Source organism: Tauraco erythrolophus, chromosome 8, assembly GCF_009769465.1.
Source record: "Tauraco erythrolophus isolate bTauEry1 chromosome 8, bTauEry1.pri, whole genome shotgun sequence".
Taxonomy (NCBI): Eukaryota; Metazoa; Chordata; class Aves; order Musophagiformes; family Musophagidae; genus Tauraco; species Tauraco erythrolophus.
Genome location: NC_141472.1, coordinates 5,925,434 through 5,946,248, shown reverse-complemented (window position 1 = coordinate 5,946,248; position 20,815 = coordinate 5,925,434). Strand labels below are relative to the sequence as shown.

General features: G+C 46.1%; 1 protein-coding gene and 1 pseudogene across 7 annotated transcripts in view; both read left to right on the top strand.

Moving 5' to 3' along the window:
- Nucleotides 1-11,519, top strand: part of LOC104377105 (histone deacetylase 4) — a 245,875-nt gene extending 234,356 nt beyond the window's left edge. For all 7 annotated transcript variants that reach the window (XM_086616117.1, XM_086616114.1, XM_086616115.1 and 4 more), the window contains exons 22-26: nucleotides 1,026-1,144; nucleotides 2,852-2,985; nucleotides 8,623-8,707; nucleotides 10,513-10,654; nucleotides 11,153-11,519. In XM_086616117.1, coding sequence (XP_086472243.1) covers nucleotides 1,026-1,144; nucleotides 2,852-2,985; nucleotides 8,623-8,707; nucleotides 10,513-10,654; nucleotides 11,153-11,192 — 520 coding nt within the window. In that variant the 3' untranslated portion in view covers nucleotides 11,193-11,519. The remainder of the gene's footprint in view (nucleotides 1-1,025; nucleotides 1,145-2,851; nucleotides 2,986-8,622; nucleotides 8,708-10,512; nucleotides 10,655-11,152) is intronic.
- Nucleotides 11,520-15,227: 3,708 nt separating this feature from the next.
- Nucleotides 15,228-17,474, top strand: LOC104380133 (uncharacterized; annotated as a pseudogene).
- The last annotated feature ends 3,341 nt before the right edge of the window (nucleotides 17,475-20,815 follow it).

Sequence of the window (20,815 nt, the reverse complement as noted above, 5' to 3'; positions counted from 1 at the left end):
TACATGAGCACCCCAGGATGAACCAAAGGCACGAGAAGATGTTCATCCAACGGTGCTTGCAACAGGCTTTCTGAATTAGAAAAGATTGTGGGTGTCTGCATCGTGTTTATGAAAAGGCTCCATTGCTTTGACTTTTTTCCTTGCTGTCATTTCAGTTCTGCCATGTTTGTGCTGGAGCTATCAGCTAAAGAAGCAACTACGTGCTCTGTGCTCAGCTTGCCAGTTTTGCTCTGGTGGCATCTTGACATGAGAAATGGGGTGTTTGCAACCTCATGTAGGTTTTGAGCAGAAATTGAGTAGATTGAAGAGAGAAACCAGAGGGAAAAGGCCTTTTGCTGAGAAACCACAGACACGGACCTCTTGTTTCAATTAAATACTAGCCTTAACAGTCCATTTTTTTAGCAAACAAAATGTCAGAGGATGGGGAACCAGTGTTCGGAGAGGCATGTTTGAGTGAGATATTTGCATATTAAAGCTTTTTTGCCCTATGCAACATCCTCATCCTTTCCTTATGGTAAATGTGAAGTGCAGCAGGGAGAAACAAAATGGCTTTGCAGGTGCTGCAAAGGCCAACAGAGATATTTAGAAGGAGCACATGGAATCAAGTCCCACCAATTGAGGTCGCCATCGGACAGGTTTTCCAGGTGGTTTTACAGCCTGTGCCAGAAGCCCTCTTATTTTCTTATCCCATCAGTGCCTGGTATGTAAAGCAAGTTATGATCACAAATGGAAAACGCAGCTTACAGCAAGTTATTTCCTTGGTCAACACTTGAGGCTGTTGATGAAGGAATTAATAGACCTCACTGGAAAAAACAGCATGAGATTGACTTTAAAATGGTACCAAGTGGCAGTGCAAGATGTTCTGCCAGCCAGGCTCTCACCTGGTAAGAAAATAGGAGATGGGCTTCACTACCGTGGAATAATAGTACAAGATTTTATAACAGGTTCATTCAAGATGCTTGAAGTGTTCCGGTGTTTGTTCAAGCCAAAGTAACGCGTCTGCCGTTGTCACATTTCTGTTGCAGAACGGTGGTAATGCCTATTGCCAATGAGTTTGCCCCAGACGTTGTGCTGGTGTCATCTGGTTTCGACGCAGTGGAAGGCCATCCCACACCTCTCGGAGGATATAACCTATCAGCAAAATGTAAGTTGTGGATTTACAAGAGCAAAGATCCCCAACGGGTGTAAATTGCAGCTGTCCTGGGGACTGAACTACAGGTTTTGCCTTTCGGGGTCTATCTTTAAATGTTTCATTTCAATGGCAAACTTTTCAGCCTTTTTCTTTGTGTTTTGATGTGTCTTGTCACTGCACTGGATGTATCATTTTGGTGTGGCCGAAGCCGTCATTGTCTTGAAGCGTTGCAGATTTCGTTCTCAAGTACAATAAATGATGTAAGGATATGACCAAGTTGTTTGTAGTCACATCTCTGCAGAAGACAGCTGCTGAATTAGAGTGTTACACTTTTTTAAGGTGAACTTGCAGGAGGAGGCAATGCCAGATGTAAACAGCATCCCTTGCTCTGAATGCCAGTGGAAGTCCATTTCTTCCTCCAGGATACCTTATTAAAAATTCGAGCTGAGTAGTTTTGTTCTCCACCTTTGAGGCAGAACCCACAAGAACCTCCTTTCTGCTTGGGATCCGTGAGGTTTTGCATTGCACAGGAGGTAACACTGAAGGTTTTTTCCACCTCCTTTGCGATGCTGGGTTTGTCTGGCACCGTTGCATTCAAGTTAATCAAGAAGATAGTTTTTCTTGCAAAAAGATTGTTTTGGGGGTTTTTTTAAGAGTTTACTTCAGCCAGGAAACTTATTCTGTACAATGAACTTTAGAACCTCGTAAGGCAGCTGAAACTATAAACTTTATATACAAATGAAATGAAATAGATTTACAAGAGGGAAGTTATTTAAGATATCCAGAAACACGTTGTAATGAGACCGTCTTGTTTACCTGCTTGTTGATTTTCCCATGCTCTGCTGCTCTCGCAAAACGGTTACGGGCTCAGCCGTGAATCTTTTTATCTGGCTGTTAATTTGTCAATTTGCAAAGGTGCTCGCAGGGGTCACTGCGAAACAAAAAGCAAGGAGCGTGGATGGAGGCTTGAAACGCACTGGATTTTCTTTTGTTTGGATTTTTTTTTTTTTTTGGAGGCGGAAGGTTGCTTTGAGGACACGTTTTTTAAATCCTCGCAGCTTGGTTCTGTTTTGTTTAAAGGGTAGAAATGTATTGTGTGTCATATGATCAAAGTCCCGGGTGCCCCGGGAATTTTTATAGCATATTATATACGGGAAGAAACGTCTGTTAAGAACTAGATGTCAAATATCTCTGGGGCACTGCAGTGCTGCTATCGCAACTGAAAGCACCGGCAGCAATTTTACTGATTTCCCCTTCCCCTCCTCCCTTCACCGTGACTGCTCTGACTTTGCATCTCAAAAAGTGGAGCGAAACTCAGCTTCCTTCCGCTCCCTTTCCTCCTTTCCAAAGTATAGTGTGTGTATATATATATATGGTGTATATATATATATAGTATTCACTGCTATGTTTAATTCAGGGTGCTGAAGAGAATGGCCGTGCCTCTCACCTGGGATAAACTCCAGCAAAGCGTTGGTGGGGGAGATACGGATCCGTCCCACGGCTGAGCTGGTCCAGCAGAGGGGAACCGTGGCTGGAATTCTGCAGCGAGCGTATTAAAATCCAACCTGGCTTATATTATGCATTGAGCCCTTTCAGCTCCCTTGTGGTTTTTTAATATGATGTAATTCCTTTCTGTAATTCTTTGATCCTTCGCCAGGAGCCTGATTCCAGCCGCCACCTTTGCCCTTCTCCTGCATTGCCTCTTTTCCCTCGTTACAGGCTTCGGGTACCTGACGAAGCAGCTGATGGGCCTGGCCGGGGGTCGCATCGTCCTGGCCCTCGAAGGAGGCCACGACCTGACGGCTATTTGCGATGCCTCGGAAGCATGCGTTTCTGCTTTGTTGGGAAACGAGGTATGGAGACAGGAGAAACCAAGGGCCACGACCTCCACCTCCCTTGAATTCGGGCATCTCATCCTCCGAAACAGTCAACCGCCCAATTTTTGTCCTTGTTTTGGGTCCTTTTGACACGTGTTGATTTTAAAGAGTGCGTGTTTCATTTGTTTAAAAACTACCAGTGTTTTGCAAGCCGTATTGTAAGGATTGAAGTAGCTAATAATTTAATTTGGGTTTATTCTTTATCCAAATAGTTTGCTTTGTTCTCTTTGGAAAATACTAACTGGTTTAATTTCTTTCTGAAGTTCTTGTCCAAGCCTTACCTTCTATTTGCAGACGTCCTGTCTAGTACTACAGCCTGTACCTGCTGCGTTGGCAGTTTGCTTGACGTTCTTTTTAATTGTATTTTTGCCTTGACATTGTATTTTTTTATCTTCTGCACATTGATGTGTTGGAAAAACCTCAGCTGTGTCACAGAAGTTGGCCAGAAAGGTCAGGGGGTGTGATTGCAAGATAAGACCAAGACAGAAAAGTACCCCAAGGAAATCTAGTATTTGGGTTCTGGGAAGGTCAGAATATTTTCCTACAAAGGAAACTTTAGATGCTTTTAGCTTTTCTGCCTTCCCCCCGCACACTTTTAGTGTCAGTGGGATTAAGGAAGAAATTATTCCGATTCCCTGTGCCCGTCCTTCTGGATGCAGCCTGTCCATCAACATCCGCATACCTGGCACCAAATGAGCAGCTCACACCTACATTTCTTCCAATGTAGTTGATAAAAAGTTCAGAGTAGTGGTATTTGACACGTCTTTGGGCTCAGGGTTGTGTGCTGCAGAAACACAGCAGCAAGAAAATACAGAAAAATCAGTTATCAGTAGCGAGATCCCAGTCTGGGGCTCTTGTGCATCTGCCATGTCTGTACCTTTGCATACTCTTCTGTTGGAGAAGCATATTTGTTGATAATTTGTGGGCTTTTCAGTATGAGCAACTGGTTTATTTGTGTCAAGCCTCCCTCCTTCTGGTTCCTTCCTTTTTTTTTGGACACCTGTTCTCCATATGGAGGATGACCACAGTCCAAATGGTTGAGTCTTTGATGGGCACAGTAGACTGCAAAAGTGCCTTGCATGGATTTTCCACCTCGCTCAAGAGAAGCAGGTGCTTGCTGAGCCTGCAGCTCCAGGCATGGTCCCTGCTCAGGGCCTGCTGTGGGTGTTCTGGTATAGCAGGGGCTCTGGAGGTGTTGAAAACAATTGTAGAGGATTGATGGCACAAATTAAAACAATGGTGTAGTGTGATTCCTTAGGCTACGTATAGCTAAAAATTTCAGCCTTGGAGGAAAGAAACCACACTGATTTGATGTTGAGGGTGGCTGGGAAACCTCGGGCAGCATTAGTGTCTTGGCTGGTGTGTTTGAATTTATTTAGGCTACCTCTTTAATTAAGAGATTGCCCTCAGTAGCTTGTGGAAATGAGCAAATCTCAAAAGGCCACAGTAGGAGTAAAAGGACACGAGGAGGCTGCTGAGATGACCTCTGAAGGCGGTGGTCTCTTCCACAGGCATCTCCTGCCTGTCAGATAGTGAAAGGAGGAGGTTCCTCCTAAAGCATTTGCCTGCCTTGGAGAGCACAACCAGGGTGTCTCATCACCAGCCTTTGCTGAAGGACCCCTTGTAGCAGGAGCTGAGGGAGAACCTGTGGTCAACACCTGAAGGTGCAGCACCAGAGAGAGGAAAAGCCAAGCAGTGTTTCAGCTATGGGTCTGCCTCCAGTGGGAGCTGACTTCTGGGGATGGTGGTGAGCCGCTGTGAGCAGACTTGCTCCGACTCCCAGCTGCAGTTCAGTGACCCATCAGCTTTCTCAGGTCTGGGAAGTTGGAGCAGGAGCTTGGATTTTCGTGGAGGGGGCAGATCAGCTGTGTTCACCTTCCAGCCTGTTGTACAAGTCTTGCAGTATCCACACTCCATGCAAAGGATGACAGTGCCTGGGGAAACCTCACTAACCAGTCCAAGAGATAAAACAGCTGGGATTCATCAAAAGCACCTGCTTCAATCATCCAGCATCCCGTCTCCAAGAGTCCAGAGAGCATCCGCCCCTTGGGCTTGACCAGGCTGTTGATGAGGCTCTCAGCATGGGTAACTGATCCTGTGGTCAAGAGAGACAGCCAACCAAAACACCAGGAGCCAGCTGCCACATCAGCATGGAAGCAATGAGATTTTTGATTGAAGCACCCGTCTTTCGTAAAGCTGACTGCTGATGCCTCTGGTATCACCACAGACAATTCCTCAAGCTCCATCCACCTTTGGGGGCAGCTGTCTCCAATGGCAGGATGAACTTTGAAGGGGATGCAGGGGAAATAATGTGTGAAGGGTGTCATTCCTCGTGCTTTAATGTGCTCCTACGATGCAGGCGGGCGACTGCAATGTGGTGTGAGGATCTGCCTGCGATAAATAAGCACTCGGTCCGAGCCATGAACGTGTTTGGAAGTGCGAGGCTTTGGGGAGGTTTTAGCAACTCCCGATCGCTTGGATGTTGTCAACTGCCTGAGTGGTTTCATTTAGCAGAGTGAATATTGGTCTTTAAAGGTAAAAAAAGGTGTTGGTTGTTTTTTTTTTAATCACTGAATCAGGACAGCTATAAGGCACTTGAAAATACTTGAAGATGGACCTGTTCTCACTTTTCCTAGGTGGGCTGTAAGGCTGTGCAGATACCATGATAGTGTTCTCCGACTTAGCCGCACATCAAAAAGCAGGAAACGCCGGTTTTATCAAGGTCTTTTTATAAAATCTTTTTAATGCAAGGAAGTTGGAGGGAGCTGCCATTGCTTTGTCCCGCGGCCCTTTGATGAAGTTTGATATACAGCGTGTTGGACGATTTTGCCTGCGTGCACGTGGACAGGCAGCTGCGGGCGGCCAGGGGCTGCGGGGAGGTTCGCTGGCCGGAGAGCGGTGCCGGAGTTCCACGGGGAAAGGGTAGGAAATGAGGGGAACGGTGCCAGTCCCCAAAGCGTCTGCGTTCACCAGCAGAGATCAAAACTCCCGCGTCGGAAAACGCGTTAACGCCAAAGCAAGAGCCGACTTGTTCCCAACTGGCCAGGAAATTAAAACAGAGCTTTGACTTTGCAGCACATTATTTTAACGTGAAATGAGTTGGCGCTGGGCGAGGTTGCTTGGAAATGGATGTACAGTGCTTTTAGCTACAGATTCGGTTGTACGAAACTGATTTTTAAATGGAAGTTGTGTTGAGGCAGGCACGATGCGGGGAGGACCCGCTGTTGGTAATTTAGACCTGTAAGCCACCGTTCCTCTCCTGTTACTCAAAGCTGCCCCTGACAGCAGCGTGCCAGCAGCACTGGAGGACAGGGGATGTAGCCACCGTGCAGAGCTGCTCGCTCCGTCACAGGCATCGCCAGCCTTTACCCTTCCAACCAGCTTCTGCCCCGTGACAAATGTCATTCATGAGCTGCCTTTTCCCAGGGAGTAATGCTGGGCACAGCACAAGTACAGTCTGGGCAGAGAATGGATTGGGAGCAGGCCGGAGGAGAAGGACTTGGGAGTGCTGGTTGAGGAGAAGCTCAACATGAGCCGGCAATGTGCACTGGCAGCCCAGAAAGCCAGCCATGTCCTGGGCTGCATCCAAAGCAACGTGGGCAGCACGTCAAAGGAGGTGGTTCTACCCATCTGCTCTGCTCTTGTGAGACCCCCCCCCCCGTAGTGCTGCATTCAGCTCTGGAGTCCCCAGTACAGGAAGGACATGGAGCTGTTGGAGCAGGTCCAGAGGAGGGCCATGAAAATGATCCAAGGGCTGGAGCACCTCTGCTATGAAGACAGGCTGAGAGAGTTGGGGCTGTTCAGCCTGGAGAAGAGAAGGCTCAGGGGTGATCTTATAGCAGCCTTCCAGTACCTGAAGAGGCTACAAGAAAGCTGGAGAGGGACTTTTTACAAGGATGTGTAGTGATAGGACAAGGGGCAATGGCTTTAAACTGAAAGAGGGGAGATTTCGATTAGACAGAAGGAAGACATTTTTTACACGGAGGGTGGTGAGGCACTGGAACAGGTTGCCCAGAGGAGTTGTGGCTGCCCCATTCCTGGGAGTGTTCAAGGCCGGGTTGGATGAGGCTTTGAGCAACCTCGTGTAGTGGAGGGTGTCCCTGCCCATGGCAGGGGGTTTGGAACAAAATGATCTTTGAGGTCCCTTCCAACCCAAACCACTCCATGATTCTATAAAGCACGGTCTCAGTGGTCTACGCTACCGCTGTCAGCCAGCACCACTCGCTCAGTCAGCAGCAGTGTATGATCGCTGACATGCTGGGATGGCCAAGACCTCTAACAGAGACGTAGCTCTGATGGCAAAACCTCCCCCTTTCTGGGATAGCTTATTTCACACCCGCAGGCTGGAGTGTTTTTTCCCAGCAGCAGTGTGGGTCTGCCACTGGGAACTGCATCCAAACCAGGATTTGGCCATGACAGCCCTGCAAGGCAGCTCCACCAGCATCGTGCTGCCTGTGTACAGGCTTTCCCAGGTGGATCCACACCACAGAGCTTTGCTCCTATGTAACTAAGGAAGGACTCACAGAAGCTTCTTTAGAGTGGCATTTCCTAATTAATCTCTATCTAGCAAAACAAAAATAGTTTTATTGTCTGATTCCTTGTTAAGTAAATTGTTGGTGGTGCTTTGATGTTTTATTGTTGGCAACAGCTGGTAACAAAGGCAGCGCCGCTGTTGTGAGGGTGGGATGTATGTCAGGGCAAAACAGCAATCGTCTGCGCGCCGTTGGCATTTACAGCAGAAAAGCAGCTGAGCCCAGAACGATACCTGCTTGTTGTGTGCGTTTACATGGAACATTTCTGGGCAGACTTTCTGTGTCATCTTTCAAGGCTCAATACCAGCAGCGTGCTCTTGCTGTCACCTTCTTGTATAAAGACCAAAGGAAAGGAGCTGGCATCAAAAAGCCTAAATTTTAATACCCAATTAGAAACCTTACAGGTAACTTCAAGGCAGTTTGTTGGGGTTTTTTTTAAAGATTAGCATACAGATCGAATGCCACTCTGCCCTGGCAAGACTAGACCAGCAGCTGGTAAGAGGCATTGCCGGTGACTGAAGTTCTAATCGTGCTGAGTGTGGCTTTAAAGCAGTGTTTTGCTGTTTCTCTGTACCAAAATTAGGCTATTTACTCTCAGGGTACAGGTTTTTTTAGTTAAGAGTTAATGAAAACACTGGATTTGATATTTAGACGAATTAAAAAGCTACCATTTTGCTTTCTTTAGAGGAAAATCAGGAGAGTGGCTGTTATTTTTAAGTCCCTTATTTGCACATTGTTTTGTTTTAATAGTGAAAACTTTGAAAAAAAAAAAAGTAGTTTCAAGCAGTAGTTTATAAAGATCTGTTGTAAAAGCAGCCTTATTTTTGTGGTCTATGTAATAGTGTCTCTTCATAGCCTACATCAGGGGCTGCAGCAGGTTCTTTCGGAGCAGCCCATGTGCTGCATGGCTGCTGAGCCGATATTTATCCAATATTTTGGATATTTAACTAAAGATAGGTAATAGGAACCTGGAGAAGCGGGGTGGAGGCTTGATACTACAGAGCCATTTGCTAAATCGTGCTTAATGCCTGGTCTCTAACTTGAGATAACATTTCCTCGATGTTTCTCTCTCTCTCTCCAGCTTGACCCTCTTCCAGAAAAGGTTTTCCAGCAGAGAGCAAACGCTAATGCGGTGCATTCAATGGAGAAAGTAATTGAGATACACAGTGAGTATAGCCCCACTCACCCACTGGTTCCCCGGTGCGTTGCCCTGTGGGACGCCCATTTGACTTCTCCATCATCCTGGCAATTCCGCGTTCCCCCATCCTAGTTTACGGGTGGTCACCATGCTGTCAACTGGATTTGTGCAGCCACAAGTTGGTCTTACTCCATGTTCAGTCATGGGTCAGGTGAGGAATGGGGAGCAGTCCATTCAGGGAAATGCTTTTGCATTTGAGAAAGAATTAGTATTAAAACCTCTAAAATCTCTGTGAAGGACAGGCCGTCCTGCGCTTCGAGTGTGCCCTTATCTCCTCAAAAGCAACCCAGGTGTCTCTGACATAAGTCTCACTGGATGTTGTGGCATCCATTAATTAAGAACAGATAGGAGTGAAAGTTAAAGAGTGAAAGTTTAAGAGTACTGCATAAAGTTGCTGATATTGTAGATTTATTTATCTGGAGAGGTTAAAATCATGATGGTTGAAGCTTTCCTGGGGACATTCTTGAGGGATGCAGTGAAAGAACCTGACCAACATGGGAATCCCATTGCCAGATCCTGACATCTTCCTGCTTCAAACATTTGTGGTCTGAAACTGGAGGGGCCTCGTCTCCATTATATAGGATGAAAATTGAGCTTAAAAGATGCCAAAGTGTTAGTTTGTTGGTTTTTTTTCCCCTGAAAGTGCCCGGTGGCTTTAGAAATTTGAGTTCCATTTCCAGAAGCTGCTCTGCAGAGTGAATGCTCAGCACTGATGTGACACCTCAGCAGCACCTTGAGCCAGCCAGTGATTTTTTTTTTTTTTCCTTAAAGTGAGCACAACATATTAAAAGAGACTTTGAGTAAGACCCTCAGATCTGCTGCCCAACACAAAGCAAAGATGTTTGAAAACAAGTCCTTCCTCCCCATCTGCTGGTCTCACTGTACAGGTTCTTGCTTTCAGGCTTTGCTGTGGCTTCTTGGGTACCAGCAACTTCAGCGTGTCCTGCCTGGACACCAAAAGAACATCCTTTATTCTCTCCCTCTGAAGCCTTCTCTGTGCTCCTTTCCCTGAAAAAAGGGTGTTTATCGTGGCAAACTGCAGACATAAAAAATAAATACAACTTGGACTGTCTTCGTTAGTCTTAGGTGATTTGCCCACCAAAGCATAGCAGCATAGCAAGAACGTTAATAACTCAATGCGAACATCCAGTCCAAATCTGGAACATGTCCTTCCCTCTCGCGTGTTTTTGCTTAGGTCTGAAAGTTTCTGAGGATTTTGCAATGGAAAAGGAAACGTCAACGTTTTTTGAGCACCTAAGTGTCCGCTGTCATCAAAGCAGAGGGATGCTGTGCACCTCTGTGCAGCACTCTGTGTGCATTTCTCCTTTTAAAAATCCACTTTCTACCTCCCATTTTTCTTCCCTAGCCGAAGGAGAAGAGTGTCTTTCATTGCAAGAGAGGGATTTGGCCCCAGTTTGACATCCTAGGTGTCCTAAAGGGATGCACAGGTGCCTGTTTATCAATACTCTCAATGCTTTTTTGAGTTGAAACCCTGGCTTTTCAAGACACAGGTTGTAGGGGTCTCTCCAGCCTCACCTTGCAAGCTTGGGCTCCCTTGGCACACATTCCTGGGATCCTACTTCCACCTACAACTTCCTGCACAGCCATGGGACTTCAAGATGGTCCTTCAAGTGAGAGGGAGGATGGATCGAGGTTGTTGCATAGGCGTGGGGAGTCTTCCCCCAGCAGGTCTCAGCCGTCTGTTGGGGCTGGGAAAGCAGGAGTGTGGTACCGGAGCTGTTACGGTGTCCTAACTGCCTCTTCTCTCCCCAGGCAAGTATTGGCATTCACTCCAGCGTTACGCCTCCACAGTGGGGTACTCCCTGGTTGAGGCACAGAAGTGCGAGAATGAGGAAGCGGAGACAGTAACAGCCATGGCATCTCTGTCGGTGGGCGTGAAGCCAGCTGAGAAGAGGTGAGTTCCTTTCCTTCCCATTTATCATCATGTCTCAGAGGCTGCCCAGGCAGGAGGAATCATGGAGGGCAATTTTCTGGGTTAATCCTGTCTTTTTAACCATTGCACATGCATCTCCTGCCCTCTGTGGATTCTCTAAAGACCTGGGCTGAAGGAGAACAGCAGTGCCATGAACTCTGTGTGCGACCTTAGTATGGTGCACTCTGCCAGACCCTTCTGCTCCAACCAGAGCTGAACGTGGTTTTGGACCATGAGAGAAAACTGATTTTGCTGCAAAAAATATTAATGTTACAGAAGTGAAACCAGATTGTCTAAAAACCCTTCTTGGTGGCAAGTTTTAATTCCAGGTGAGCCAGCTGAGCACAGCTACCTGGGTGGGAAGGTGATGGGAACTTAAGGCGTCAGACTTAGCACCACAAATTGTCCAACTCTGTCGTGCTTAACAGTCTTTTCTCTCTTCCCCTGTTTCCCATCCTGCCTGGCTGTGAAATCGCTCAGACCTGATGATGAACCCATGGAAGAGGAACCTCCCCTGTAGCATTCCATCTTCGAGCTGGAGTTCTGTCTGTTCGTCTTCGTCTTGAAGCTCTGCCAAGAAGCTTTCTCTTGTTACTCCTGCGTCCTGTCATGGTTTTTTCCAGAATACGGAAGGACAACCAGGTGTAAAACAAAGCAACCGAAAAAAATCTCTCCATATCTATATGCGTCTACAGTATATATTTGCCGAAAAAGAAAAATGCTGGTGAAGAGCAGTAAAGGACTGACAGCTGGGCACTCTTCCTCTGGTCCTCACTGGGAACGGAAAGGGGAACAACGCCCGTGAAGTCTTTGGCAGAGTTGCCAAAAAAAAAAAAAAAAAAGAAAATTCAAAAAAATATCAAAGATTCAACAACACATACGAAAATAAAAACAAACAAACCTTAATGTAAAACTGGTGCTTACAATTTGATTACCCACGATTCAGCAAGCTCCGTTTGAACCACTCTACTCATCTTGTAGTTTCATTTCTTGGACTTTTTAAATGGCTCTTGCCTGCCTGTGAGTCAACGACATTCTTGTCAAAACCAGAACAGTGGGAGATGGTGTATTTTTAATGGGGAGGGACAGGGAAAGAGGGACTCGTTTTACAGCTAAAGGAAAGGGAAAGAGAAGGGGGGAAATGGTAGCCCAGATGGAGTCGGCTTTATTGTCTCCAAAGCCATCTGAAGATGAGTTTGTGCCTTTTTTTTTAATTGATGGATTTGGTGCAGCTGGATTTTCTGAAGTTTGAGGAACAATGCCTTAAGTAAAAAAAAAAAAAAAAAAAAAAACACACAAAAAAAACACACCACACAAAGGACACAGCAGTTCATGAATATTTTTCCTCTGGTTGGGAAAGCCAAGAACTGCCATCAGGAAGGAAGACTTTTTTGGCTTGTGCTGGCATGATGGTGGAAAGCAGGCATCAGCTGAACAGAGCGTCTCCAAAAACTGTCTACAAGTTTGGATTTGTTTTGTTTTCTTTCATTGCTGTTTCAAAAAAAAACAAAAAAAAAAAAAAAGAAAAAAAATTAAGGTAGTTGCCAAGAAAGTGGCAAATACTGTTGGGTCTTTGAAATTCAACCATTTTTAAAAACAAATTTTCCAATGTTTTCTCTCTTCTACATTATCTAGTAATTGAACTTATCAATTTGGTTGTTGAAGCATGTATTAGACACAACTGCAGGTTTAAGACTGGAATGCTTTTTATTAAAAGCAACTAGCATGAGATATTGCTTAAATTGTTAGGTATAAATATATATATGTGTATAATGTATATTCCAAATGTATTCCAAGCTTAGAAACCGGATTCCTATGAATTATTGATAAAAAATATTTATGATGCATTTATAGAAAAATATATGTAATAAATGCATACTATAACAGTAGCCATTGGGAGCTCCCTAGGGACAGATTGGTGAATTGGAATGTAAAAGGTGCTTTTGGAAAAGGATCCAGGTTGAAACACGAGGACCTTCAGATGACAGGTTGGGAAGTTTTTCAGAAAGCCAACGCATTAGCCACTGGGCAACTACCCTAAACATTTGTATTTTAATTTAAGGTTTTTAGTTGTGATCCTTTTCTAACAAAAAAAAAAAAATGAGTTTTTTATAGCAAAGACTATGAATTTGCTGTTAATTTTTATATCGATATTTCACAAAACCCTAAAGAAGCCTTGTTTGTGTGACTGACATTTATTTTCTATTTGGCAGGTTTCGTTTCTGAACGGCAATAGCGTCTAAACCTTTTTTCCTCCCACTTTTCTTGGTTGTACATTCTTTTCTTTTTTTTTTTTTTGTTTTTTTTTTAATTTTAATTTCCTTTTTTCTCAAGTCTTTTGTACAGTGAGCAGCTTTCTGCAGGCGTAAGGAACTGTGGCAGATTGTCAGAGTTTATTTTTCCGAAAGGGTGCGTTTTATCGAGGAGGAGGGAACGCGGTGGGGCTCTTTTGTATAACGATACTGCCGAGTGTATATTTCCTCAGTTCTGTTATAGTAGCTGTGTAAAGAAAATAAGGAATTTTCTTACCTTCGACGTAGTAGTATTCCAACGGGCGACGTCTTTGTCCTTCGCGCGGATCGTAGCGAGGATCACGGGCGGCTTCGGTAGCTGCCCACCATTGGGAAGGTCTGTTGGACACTCACGGGACAGCTGGCATTTTTCTCTCCGCCGGACAGACGGATACGCACGCGCACCTCCCCGCGTCCTCTTTTTCTCTCTTTCTCTCTTCTTCTTTCCCGTCGCTGGTAGGGTCGGAGAACTTTTTCCGAAGGTATTTTTTCCCGCCCCGAGGAGGTCACCTCCAGCGGACGGTGGGCGGGAGGAGCAGGAAAGCCCTGCCGCGAAGAGTTTGAGCAGCTCAAAGGAGACCGGATTGACACCCACGTCTTCTTACAGCAGCATAGGATAGCACACACCCCTCGTCCCAACGCCCAAGGGTAGCTTTTTTTTTTAATTACTATTCTTTTACTCTGTTAACAATGACAACTGACAGGGTCGCTTCCAGTGACTTATTTTTTTTTTCCAGTTCTTGAAGCGGCCTTTTTCATTCCATTCAGGACTCGCTCACAGGAGGAATTTGAAAGCGTAATCGTACGTGTGAGCAAACGCTAGAAGCTTTTGGTTTATTCCTGGGTTTAGAACGCAATTTAAAAACCAGACACTACTGTATTCGAGTTTTGCAAACCCAAGTACGTCTTAAAATCAGGAATAGCTTTGGTCGCGTAGGACCGTCCTCAGCGTATTCCCAAAATAATCTTCCCGTGTGAAAACACGACGTACCTGGAGATGTTGTGGTTGGTTGGTTGGTTGGTTTTGTTGTTGTTTTGTCTTTTTTTTTCACACTGACCACTTTGCTGCTGTGATCTAAAATTAATCCAGCTGCCGAATCTGGTGACTTGACTTTAGATTTTCCTCTCGCCGCGTACGCGCCGTGGGCAGTAACCACATTTCCACCATCGTTTCTCTTGTCAGCTCTTCCCTGGTGGGTGCTTGTATATCTCCTGTCAGTCGCGGCAAAGTGTTTTCTTTCATTTTTGCGTTCCTGAGAGCTTCCGGCCAACCGCGCTGAGCCGCTTTCTTTGGAAAAATCAGAGGAGCTCGTCAGGACGCCACCTTCGTTTGACATCGTTTCGCTCAGCTTTTTGCCAGGGACGGAAAGATTTTCCCCCGAGACGTCGGAGCTCACCTCCTCCGAACCCCCAGCCACGTGGATCCGTTTCGCAGCGGCGCCCGCTCCCCGGGCAAGATCCGGATTCTCTTCGGGACCGGTGCAGGCGCAGAGCGGGGGATAAAGAGCCCTCGTTTTGAGGCTCCCCGGGGTTGGGGTTTTTTTCCACCGTTTGAGCCATTAGCTTCTTCATTTCAGATGACTTTGCCATACGGTGGCTGCGCCGGCAGGACGGGAGCCCGGGATGCTCCTGCATCCCAGCGCGATGCTGCCCAGGGCATCCTTCAACCTGCTTGGAAAGAAAGGAGCATCTTTAAATCCTCTTTACAGAGAAGCGAGGCCCAGTTTGCAGTACACAAGTAATCATTGGGGTTTTTGTTGGTTTTGTTTTGTTTGGGGTTTTTTTTACTTTTCGATACAAAACATTCCTTTTTTTATTAGTCACAGTCATGTATTCATTCCATTCTTCCTTTTGTAAACTTTTTTGGGCCCACGTCTTTTATGGGCATTGATATATATAAATATATATATAAATATATATGAATATATTTTTTTAAGTTTCCTACACCTTGAGGTTGCATGGTCTGTAAGGTTGGCATGTCTTTATATTGTATACAGATTTTGCACGCCAAACTTGGCAGCTTTGAAAACGGAAAAAAAAAAAAAATTGTGGTTTTGGGTTTTTTTTGGGTTGGTTTCGTTTGGTTGGGGTTTTTTTGTTGTCTTTTTTTTTTTTTCCTCTCGTGGCATTTGTGGAGACTAAAGGTTGGGACGTTGTTGTCACACACACACACACGCGCGCACACCCACACAGCTACACACGAAGGAGAGTGGGAACATTTTTTTTTTGCGTCTTACTGAACTTGATATGAAATTGTGCTTTTTATTGTTAAAAAAAAGAGTAAATAAAAAGGACTACTTAAACATTTCTCATTTTAAGAAGAAAGAAGAAAAAAAAAAGATGTTTATCTAGCACTTGTGACTTACCAATAATAGAGTTTATTGTATTTATGTGGAAACAGTGTTTTTAGGGAAACTACGCAGAACACACGAAGTAAACTGCCTGTGTCATTATTATTTTGTTTTTTCCTTTTAATTTGGGTTGGTATTTTATTTTGATTTCTCGGCTGGGTGGGGAGGTTGGATGCAACCCTTTGTCAACACACGTAGTCGTTAATTCTAAGGAGATGAATGACGAGGACTTTAAAGAGTTAACTGCTCAGCACAGCTGCGTTAACTTTTTTAAAATTGCTTTTACATGATGTATTATTGCGAGGTTTCACTTTAAACAGTCGTGTACTGTGCAACACTGTGGTTTAAAAATGAGACTTTACATCGGAAAGGAAAACATGTTTCTTCATTGTCACGAAGTTGAGCTCGTTCTCAGCTCATCTTCACTTTGTCTTTGATATTGATGAAAAAGTATCCTATTGAAAGAAAATAAATGAACACTTTTCTGTGCTCCATAGTGGAGGCGCTATTTTCCAATTTATGAGGATGACAAACTTATATATATAATATATATATAAAAGTGGGGGGGAGGGGTTGAAACATTATTCACCCAAGAGCTTATTACAGATATGTAGTTATCAAAAAGTTGTAACTATATTATATTCTACTTTATACCTATACATGCTCAGTATGACGTCACCATTGGTAGCAGCTACCAGTTTACGCTGTAATTTAGACACAATTTCACTCTTATCGTATGGACCCTACTTTAAGTGATAGTAGCATTCTTTGTGCTAAATTTTCTGGTGGTCCTTTCTTTTACTTGGTGGAGTTGGAATATTTTTCTCATTCTTGTTTTTGTTTGGGGTTTTTGTTTTGGCTTTTTTTTTCTCTCTCTCTTTTTTTTTTTTTTTACTGGCCAATGGTGTCTTTCTCTGACAGTACCAACTTCAATTTCAACTTTATTAGGAGTCCAGTATTTTGTACCACATTATGACAACTTGTTATTCTTGTGGTGTAAATAAAAAGAAAAAGTTAATTATAGTACCACCTTGGTTTCTGTTGCTGATCTTCTTTTCCTCTGATGCCTTTGGTGTGATGTCATATTTCATCCACTTTAAACAAAATGGTTTCTTAGCGTCATGGAAGGGTGTCGCGATGCCAAAGCATCTTTTTGGTCAGAAGATAACCGTGTGTATGTCGGGATGTCTGTGGTAGGAAGATCATTAGAGCTTCTGCCCGCTTTCCCTGCTGCTCCAAGATGCGTGTTGACAAGTGCCTGCATGTAGAGGTCGTAGAATTAAAAAAAAAAAAAAAGGTGATCTCCCACTGAAATTGGATTTCCAGCAAGAAGTCTGGGAGAGCAGCTGAATTTCCCCCAAAAAGCCAGCACCAAGTGAAAACTGGGAAGATCAACAGAGGGGGAAAAACTGACGTTTGGTGTCTGGCTCTGTTCTGCCTCATGGGGTGGTTCACACTTTACTCCTCTGTAGCCCAAGTGCTTTGAAGACAGCTGGGTCTAGACCCTGCCTGGTCTCATGCCGGTTCAATAGGGAGCGAGACGTGAGTCCCAGAGATCCTTGTTGCCATTTCACGTGATGCTTGTATCCACAGGGCTGTGGTTATGTCTCCCCTCCAGCAAACGTCCTTTACCTCCAGGGTAAGTCGCATTTCCAGTCCTGGTTGTCCCAGTTCTGCCTGGCCCGGTTGTGCAGGGTGGGTGGGAGGCTGTCCCACAAACCCACGGATCATATCTGTGCCCCTTCGGAGCAGATCCACCACACATGCCCGTGTTGTCCATGGCTCAGGAGAGGTTCTCAGTGTTGCACTCGAGTTCAGATGAGTTAAGCAGATCCACCCTTTTTCTTCCATGGTATCATTCAGATACAGTTTGTCTTTATTTAGCCTCTGTATCATCCCTGGAGCCCACTGAACTGTATAGAATCAAGCTTCCCCATGTATGTCAACTGGAAGTGTCCTCTGATTACAAGGCAAGCAACTGTGCTTCAGTTCTGATATCCTTTCACTGTCTCCTTCCTAGATGGAGAGGACAAGTCCTTGGGGCTCCTGTTTAAACTAAAGCTCATGTACCTCTGCAGAGTGGACTTACCCGTCATGTGGGAGCTGCTGCAGAGCAACTTGGGCATGAAAGGGAACAAGCTTGATGTCACCTGCCCTTGAGAGCAGCCTTCAGCTTAGCGTCCAAGCCTGTGAGGAGTTATGAAGGAGGGAAGAGAAGTCAGAGATAGTCTAGGGACCCACTGATGGCTTCAGCATCTTACGCCATTGGCAAACCCAAGCAATTAGCCAAGGAGAAAATCACCTTTCCTTCTACAAGCCTGGATGTTCCATTCTTGCTCATGTCAAATGAGCCTTCTGCATTCAGGGATCATGTCCTTGGACATTGCATTGGCCTATCTGCTTGGCAGGGCAGTGTGAGGAGCTGGGGGTCTGCTGGGCTGTATGGACTGAAGGTAGAAGCAGCAGGTTGATGTTCACCATCTCTGCAGGTTGCTTTGCAGAAGGCGTAGGAGAGAGCACACAGGAAAAACTTGCGATGTTGGGAGCATCGCTGCCACCCCATGTGCTCGCTGCCATTTGGGGAGCATCATCCACCAAGGTGCTCCGAGAGGCTCAGCCCCCGGGGCAGAATGGCCAAGAAGAAGGTGCAAACACCCAATGGGTCAGTGGTGCCCAGGGACAAGGCTATCTGGGTGCATGTGCCTCTTCAGAGGGGAAAGAAGCAAAGTTGCTTGTGGCCAAAGCCCACCCAAGCCATTGTGCTTAAAGATGTCAAGAGGACCAGAACGGTGATCCCATGCAATGTCCTGCTCACATGCAAGGGCAACACGTGAGCCCTCATCCCTGCCGGTGCCAGCAACAGTGGGACCACCACATGGGACAGCAAGCATCTCCTCTTGCTCCAGCTGTAGCCTGGGAAGATCTGAGCAGGCAGAGCCTGCATTTGTAGGCAGGTGGGTGGCCCTGGGATGGGGCTCGTTTTTGGGACTGCAAGAGACACGAGGGTGTAAGGTGTGCCAGCATGGCTGGGAGAGTGGATGCAGCTCCTTCAGGAAGAGGCGCAAGGGTTTTTCTGGGCAGAAGGTTGGGAAGGATCTTCCAGGAGATGGGCAAGTTCATCCGCTGGTGTGAAATCCTGCCATGGTGTGATCCAGCCCAGCTCTTACAGCCTCGAGGAAGAGGGCTTGTTTCGGGAGGAGCAGAGGGATGATTCGAATACAATTCCAGTTTTGGTGCAGTGTGTTTGTCAGAGGCTGCTAATCCTTTAAGAAGCCCCAGGTCTCGCTCTGCAGAGCCAAATGTGCACTTTGGGCTCCGATAAATATTCATTGCTGAGTGGTGGTTTTGAGACCCTCAAATTAGGATGATGGAAGGAGGCAGTTTAGAAGGGCTGGACTGGATGTTTTGGAGGGCAGCCTGTGACAGGGCTTCCTTTGGCGTCCCCAGAACCTGCAGTATCCGATAATCCACGTCTGCAACAATACTTTTTTCCTTCTCCAAATCCACTGGTTCAAACCTGCTGGTCCAGCCCCAGGCATGCAGCTTGCTGGGGAGCAGGACCTGGTCCATGAGTGTTGACATGTAGGGCCTGTGAAGGCATCTGTGAGCCAGAGCTGCCTTAAGCTCGCCTGGAACACTCGGGGCTCACTGCAAACACGTGGACGTAAACCCGACGCAACGCAGCGGTGAGGGTTAAAGTCAACAGCGCGGCACCCGCGCCAGGGTTTCAGCGTGAAATAATATATTTTAAGAATTGCTGCTTTAACCATGGAAAATTTTATAGCCAGAAATCTGGTAATCCGAAAGAAAATGATGTTTTGCAGCCATGAATGTGCCCCAACCCCTTTGACGTGGCTCACTCTTAGCTCCTCTGATGGGTGCCCACGGCTGGGTGTGAGGGAGGGGATGCCTGGCCAGGCACCAGTGTGGGTGCTGCTCCACACCCTTCCCAAGGCTCTTCCAAGGTCAGATGGGTTTTTTCTTTCTTTTTTTTTTTTTATTTTTTTAAAGGAGAAAGAGGCTATTTCTCACTCTGGGCAACAAGTCAAGTCTTTGTGCTTTAAATGAATGCCTCTGCAGCAACAGGAGGGCTGCAGGGGAAAGAGTAGGGTCCAGCGTTAAATAGAATCATATAATAGAATCATGGAATGGTTTGGGTTGGAAGGGACCTCAAAGATCATCTAGTTCCAACCCCCCTGCCATGGGCAGGGACACCCTCCACTACACCAGGTTGCCCAAAGCCTCATCCGACCTGGCCTTGAACACTTCCAGGGATGGGGCAGCCACAACTTCTCTGGGCAATATACAGCCTGAACACACAGAGGGCAAAAGTTCAGCCCGTGCCAGTGAAATGTCCTGCTTTTACGACGGGATTTGGATCTGTGCTGAGTGGAAGCTTTCTCCAAAGGCTGGTGGGTGGTTGATCTTTTACCGGCTGCTCTGCAGATGACTGAGGAGAACTCGTTTGTTCCCCCTGCCTGGATCTTACAGGCAAAAAAACTCAGTGTAATCTGCAAAGCTGCCCTGGAGAGTCATTTGCTTTTCTCCAGGAGAGGCAGGAGTGGTTTTGCTGCTGGTGGGAGGGCAGGTGGCTGCAAGCACAAGGCTGCTGCTGCTTCCCTCCCCGGGCTCCCCAGCTCTGGACAGAGGTCCCGCTGGGTGAGCTGCAGGGCTTCCCCAGGGTCTGCATGATGCAGCTGGCTCCAAAAGCCCATTTTCTCTCATCTTCCTTATCCAAGAATCTCGGCTGCTCTTTTCCAGGTAAAGTTCAGCTTAGGGCTTCTGGCTGCAAAACCAACTGCTGCTAAGCAAGACAGAATTATTAGTGAAACTCAGTAAGTGGGAATTGAAATGCACTTGCCATTGAGTAGTGACGGCTTTAGTGGAAACATAGATTTGGTGATAATGCTGCTGGAAAAAATAGGGTGTGTGGTGTGCTGAAAGCTGGATGTTCTGGGATGCTGGTGCCCTGGTTATGCGGGGTCTGGACCAGGTGCTCTGGGATGGTGCAAAGGGACTGGGAGCTGAGCTCGGGTTCCTGGCGGGGAGAGACCAGGAGGTGTTTCACGCTGTTTCCCTCAGAGCAAAATGTCGTGATACTGGATAAAAAGATGAAATAGCACGGTTGTGTCTAGGGATTTATGAGCTTTCTGCTGGAGTGTGGGAGGAGAGGCTAAAGCCTGGCCAAGGGGACAGAGATCTGCTCCTGTGGGTTCAACTGCCGTGATTTCCTCAACATTAAGGAAAAGCAATGATCTCTCATCACGAGTTGATATGATCACAGTAACGCATAAGTGGGAGGGCATGAATTGCCATTTCAAGAGTCTTGTCCCCAGACAGGTGGTATTTTGGCAGAGAGATGCTCTTCAGTCCACCCAGGTACATAGTGGGAGGAAAAGAGTGGAAGATTTAAAAAAAAAAAACAAGGAAACCCAAGCAGGACCAGCCAACACAGGTGGCTGGTGGCTGAAGATGATGCTTTTTTGTCCCGCCTGCAGACA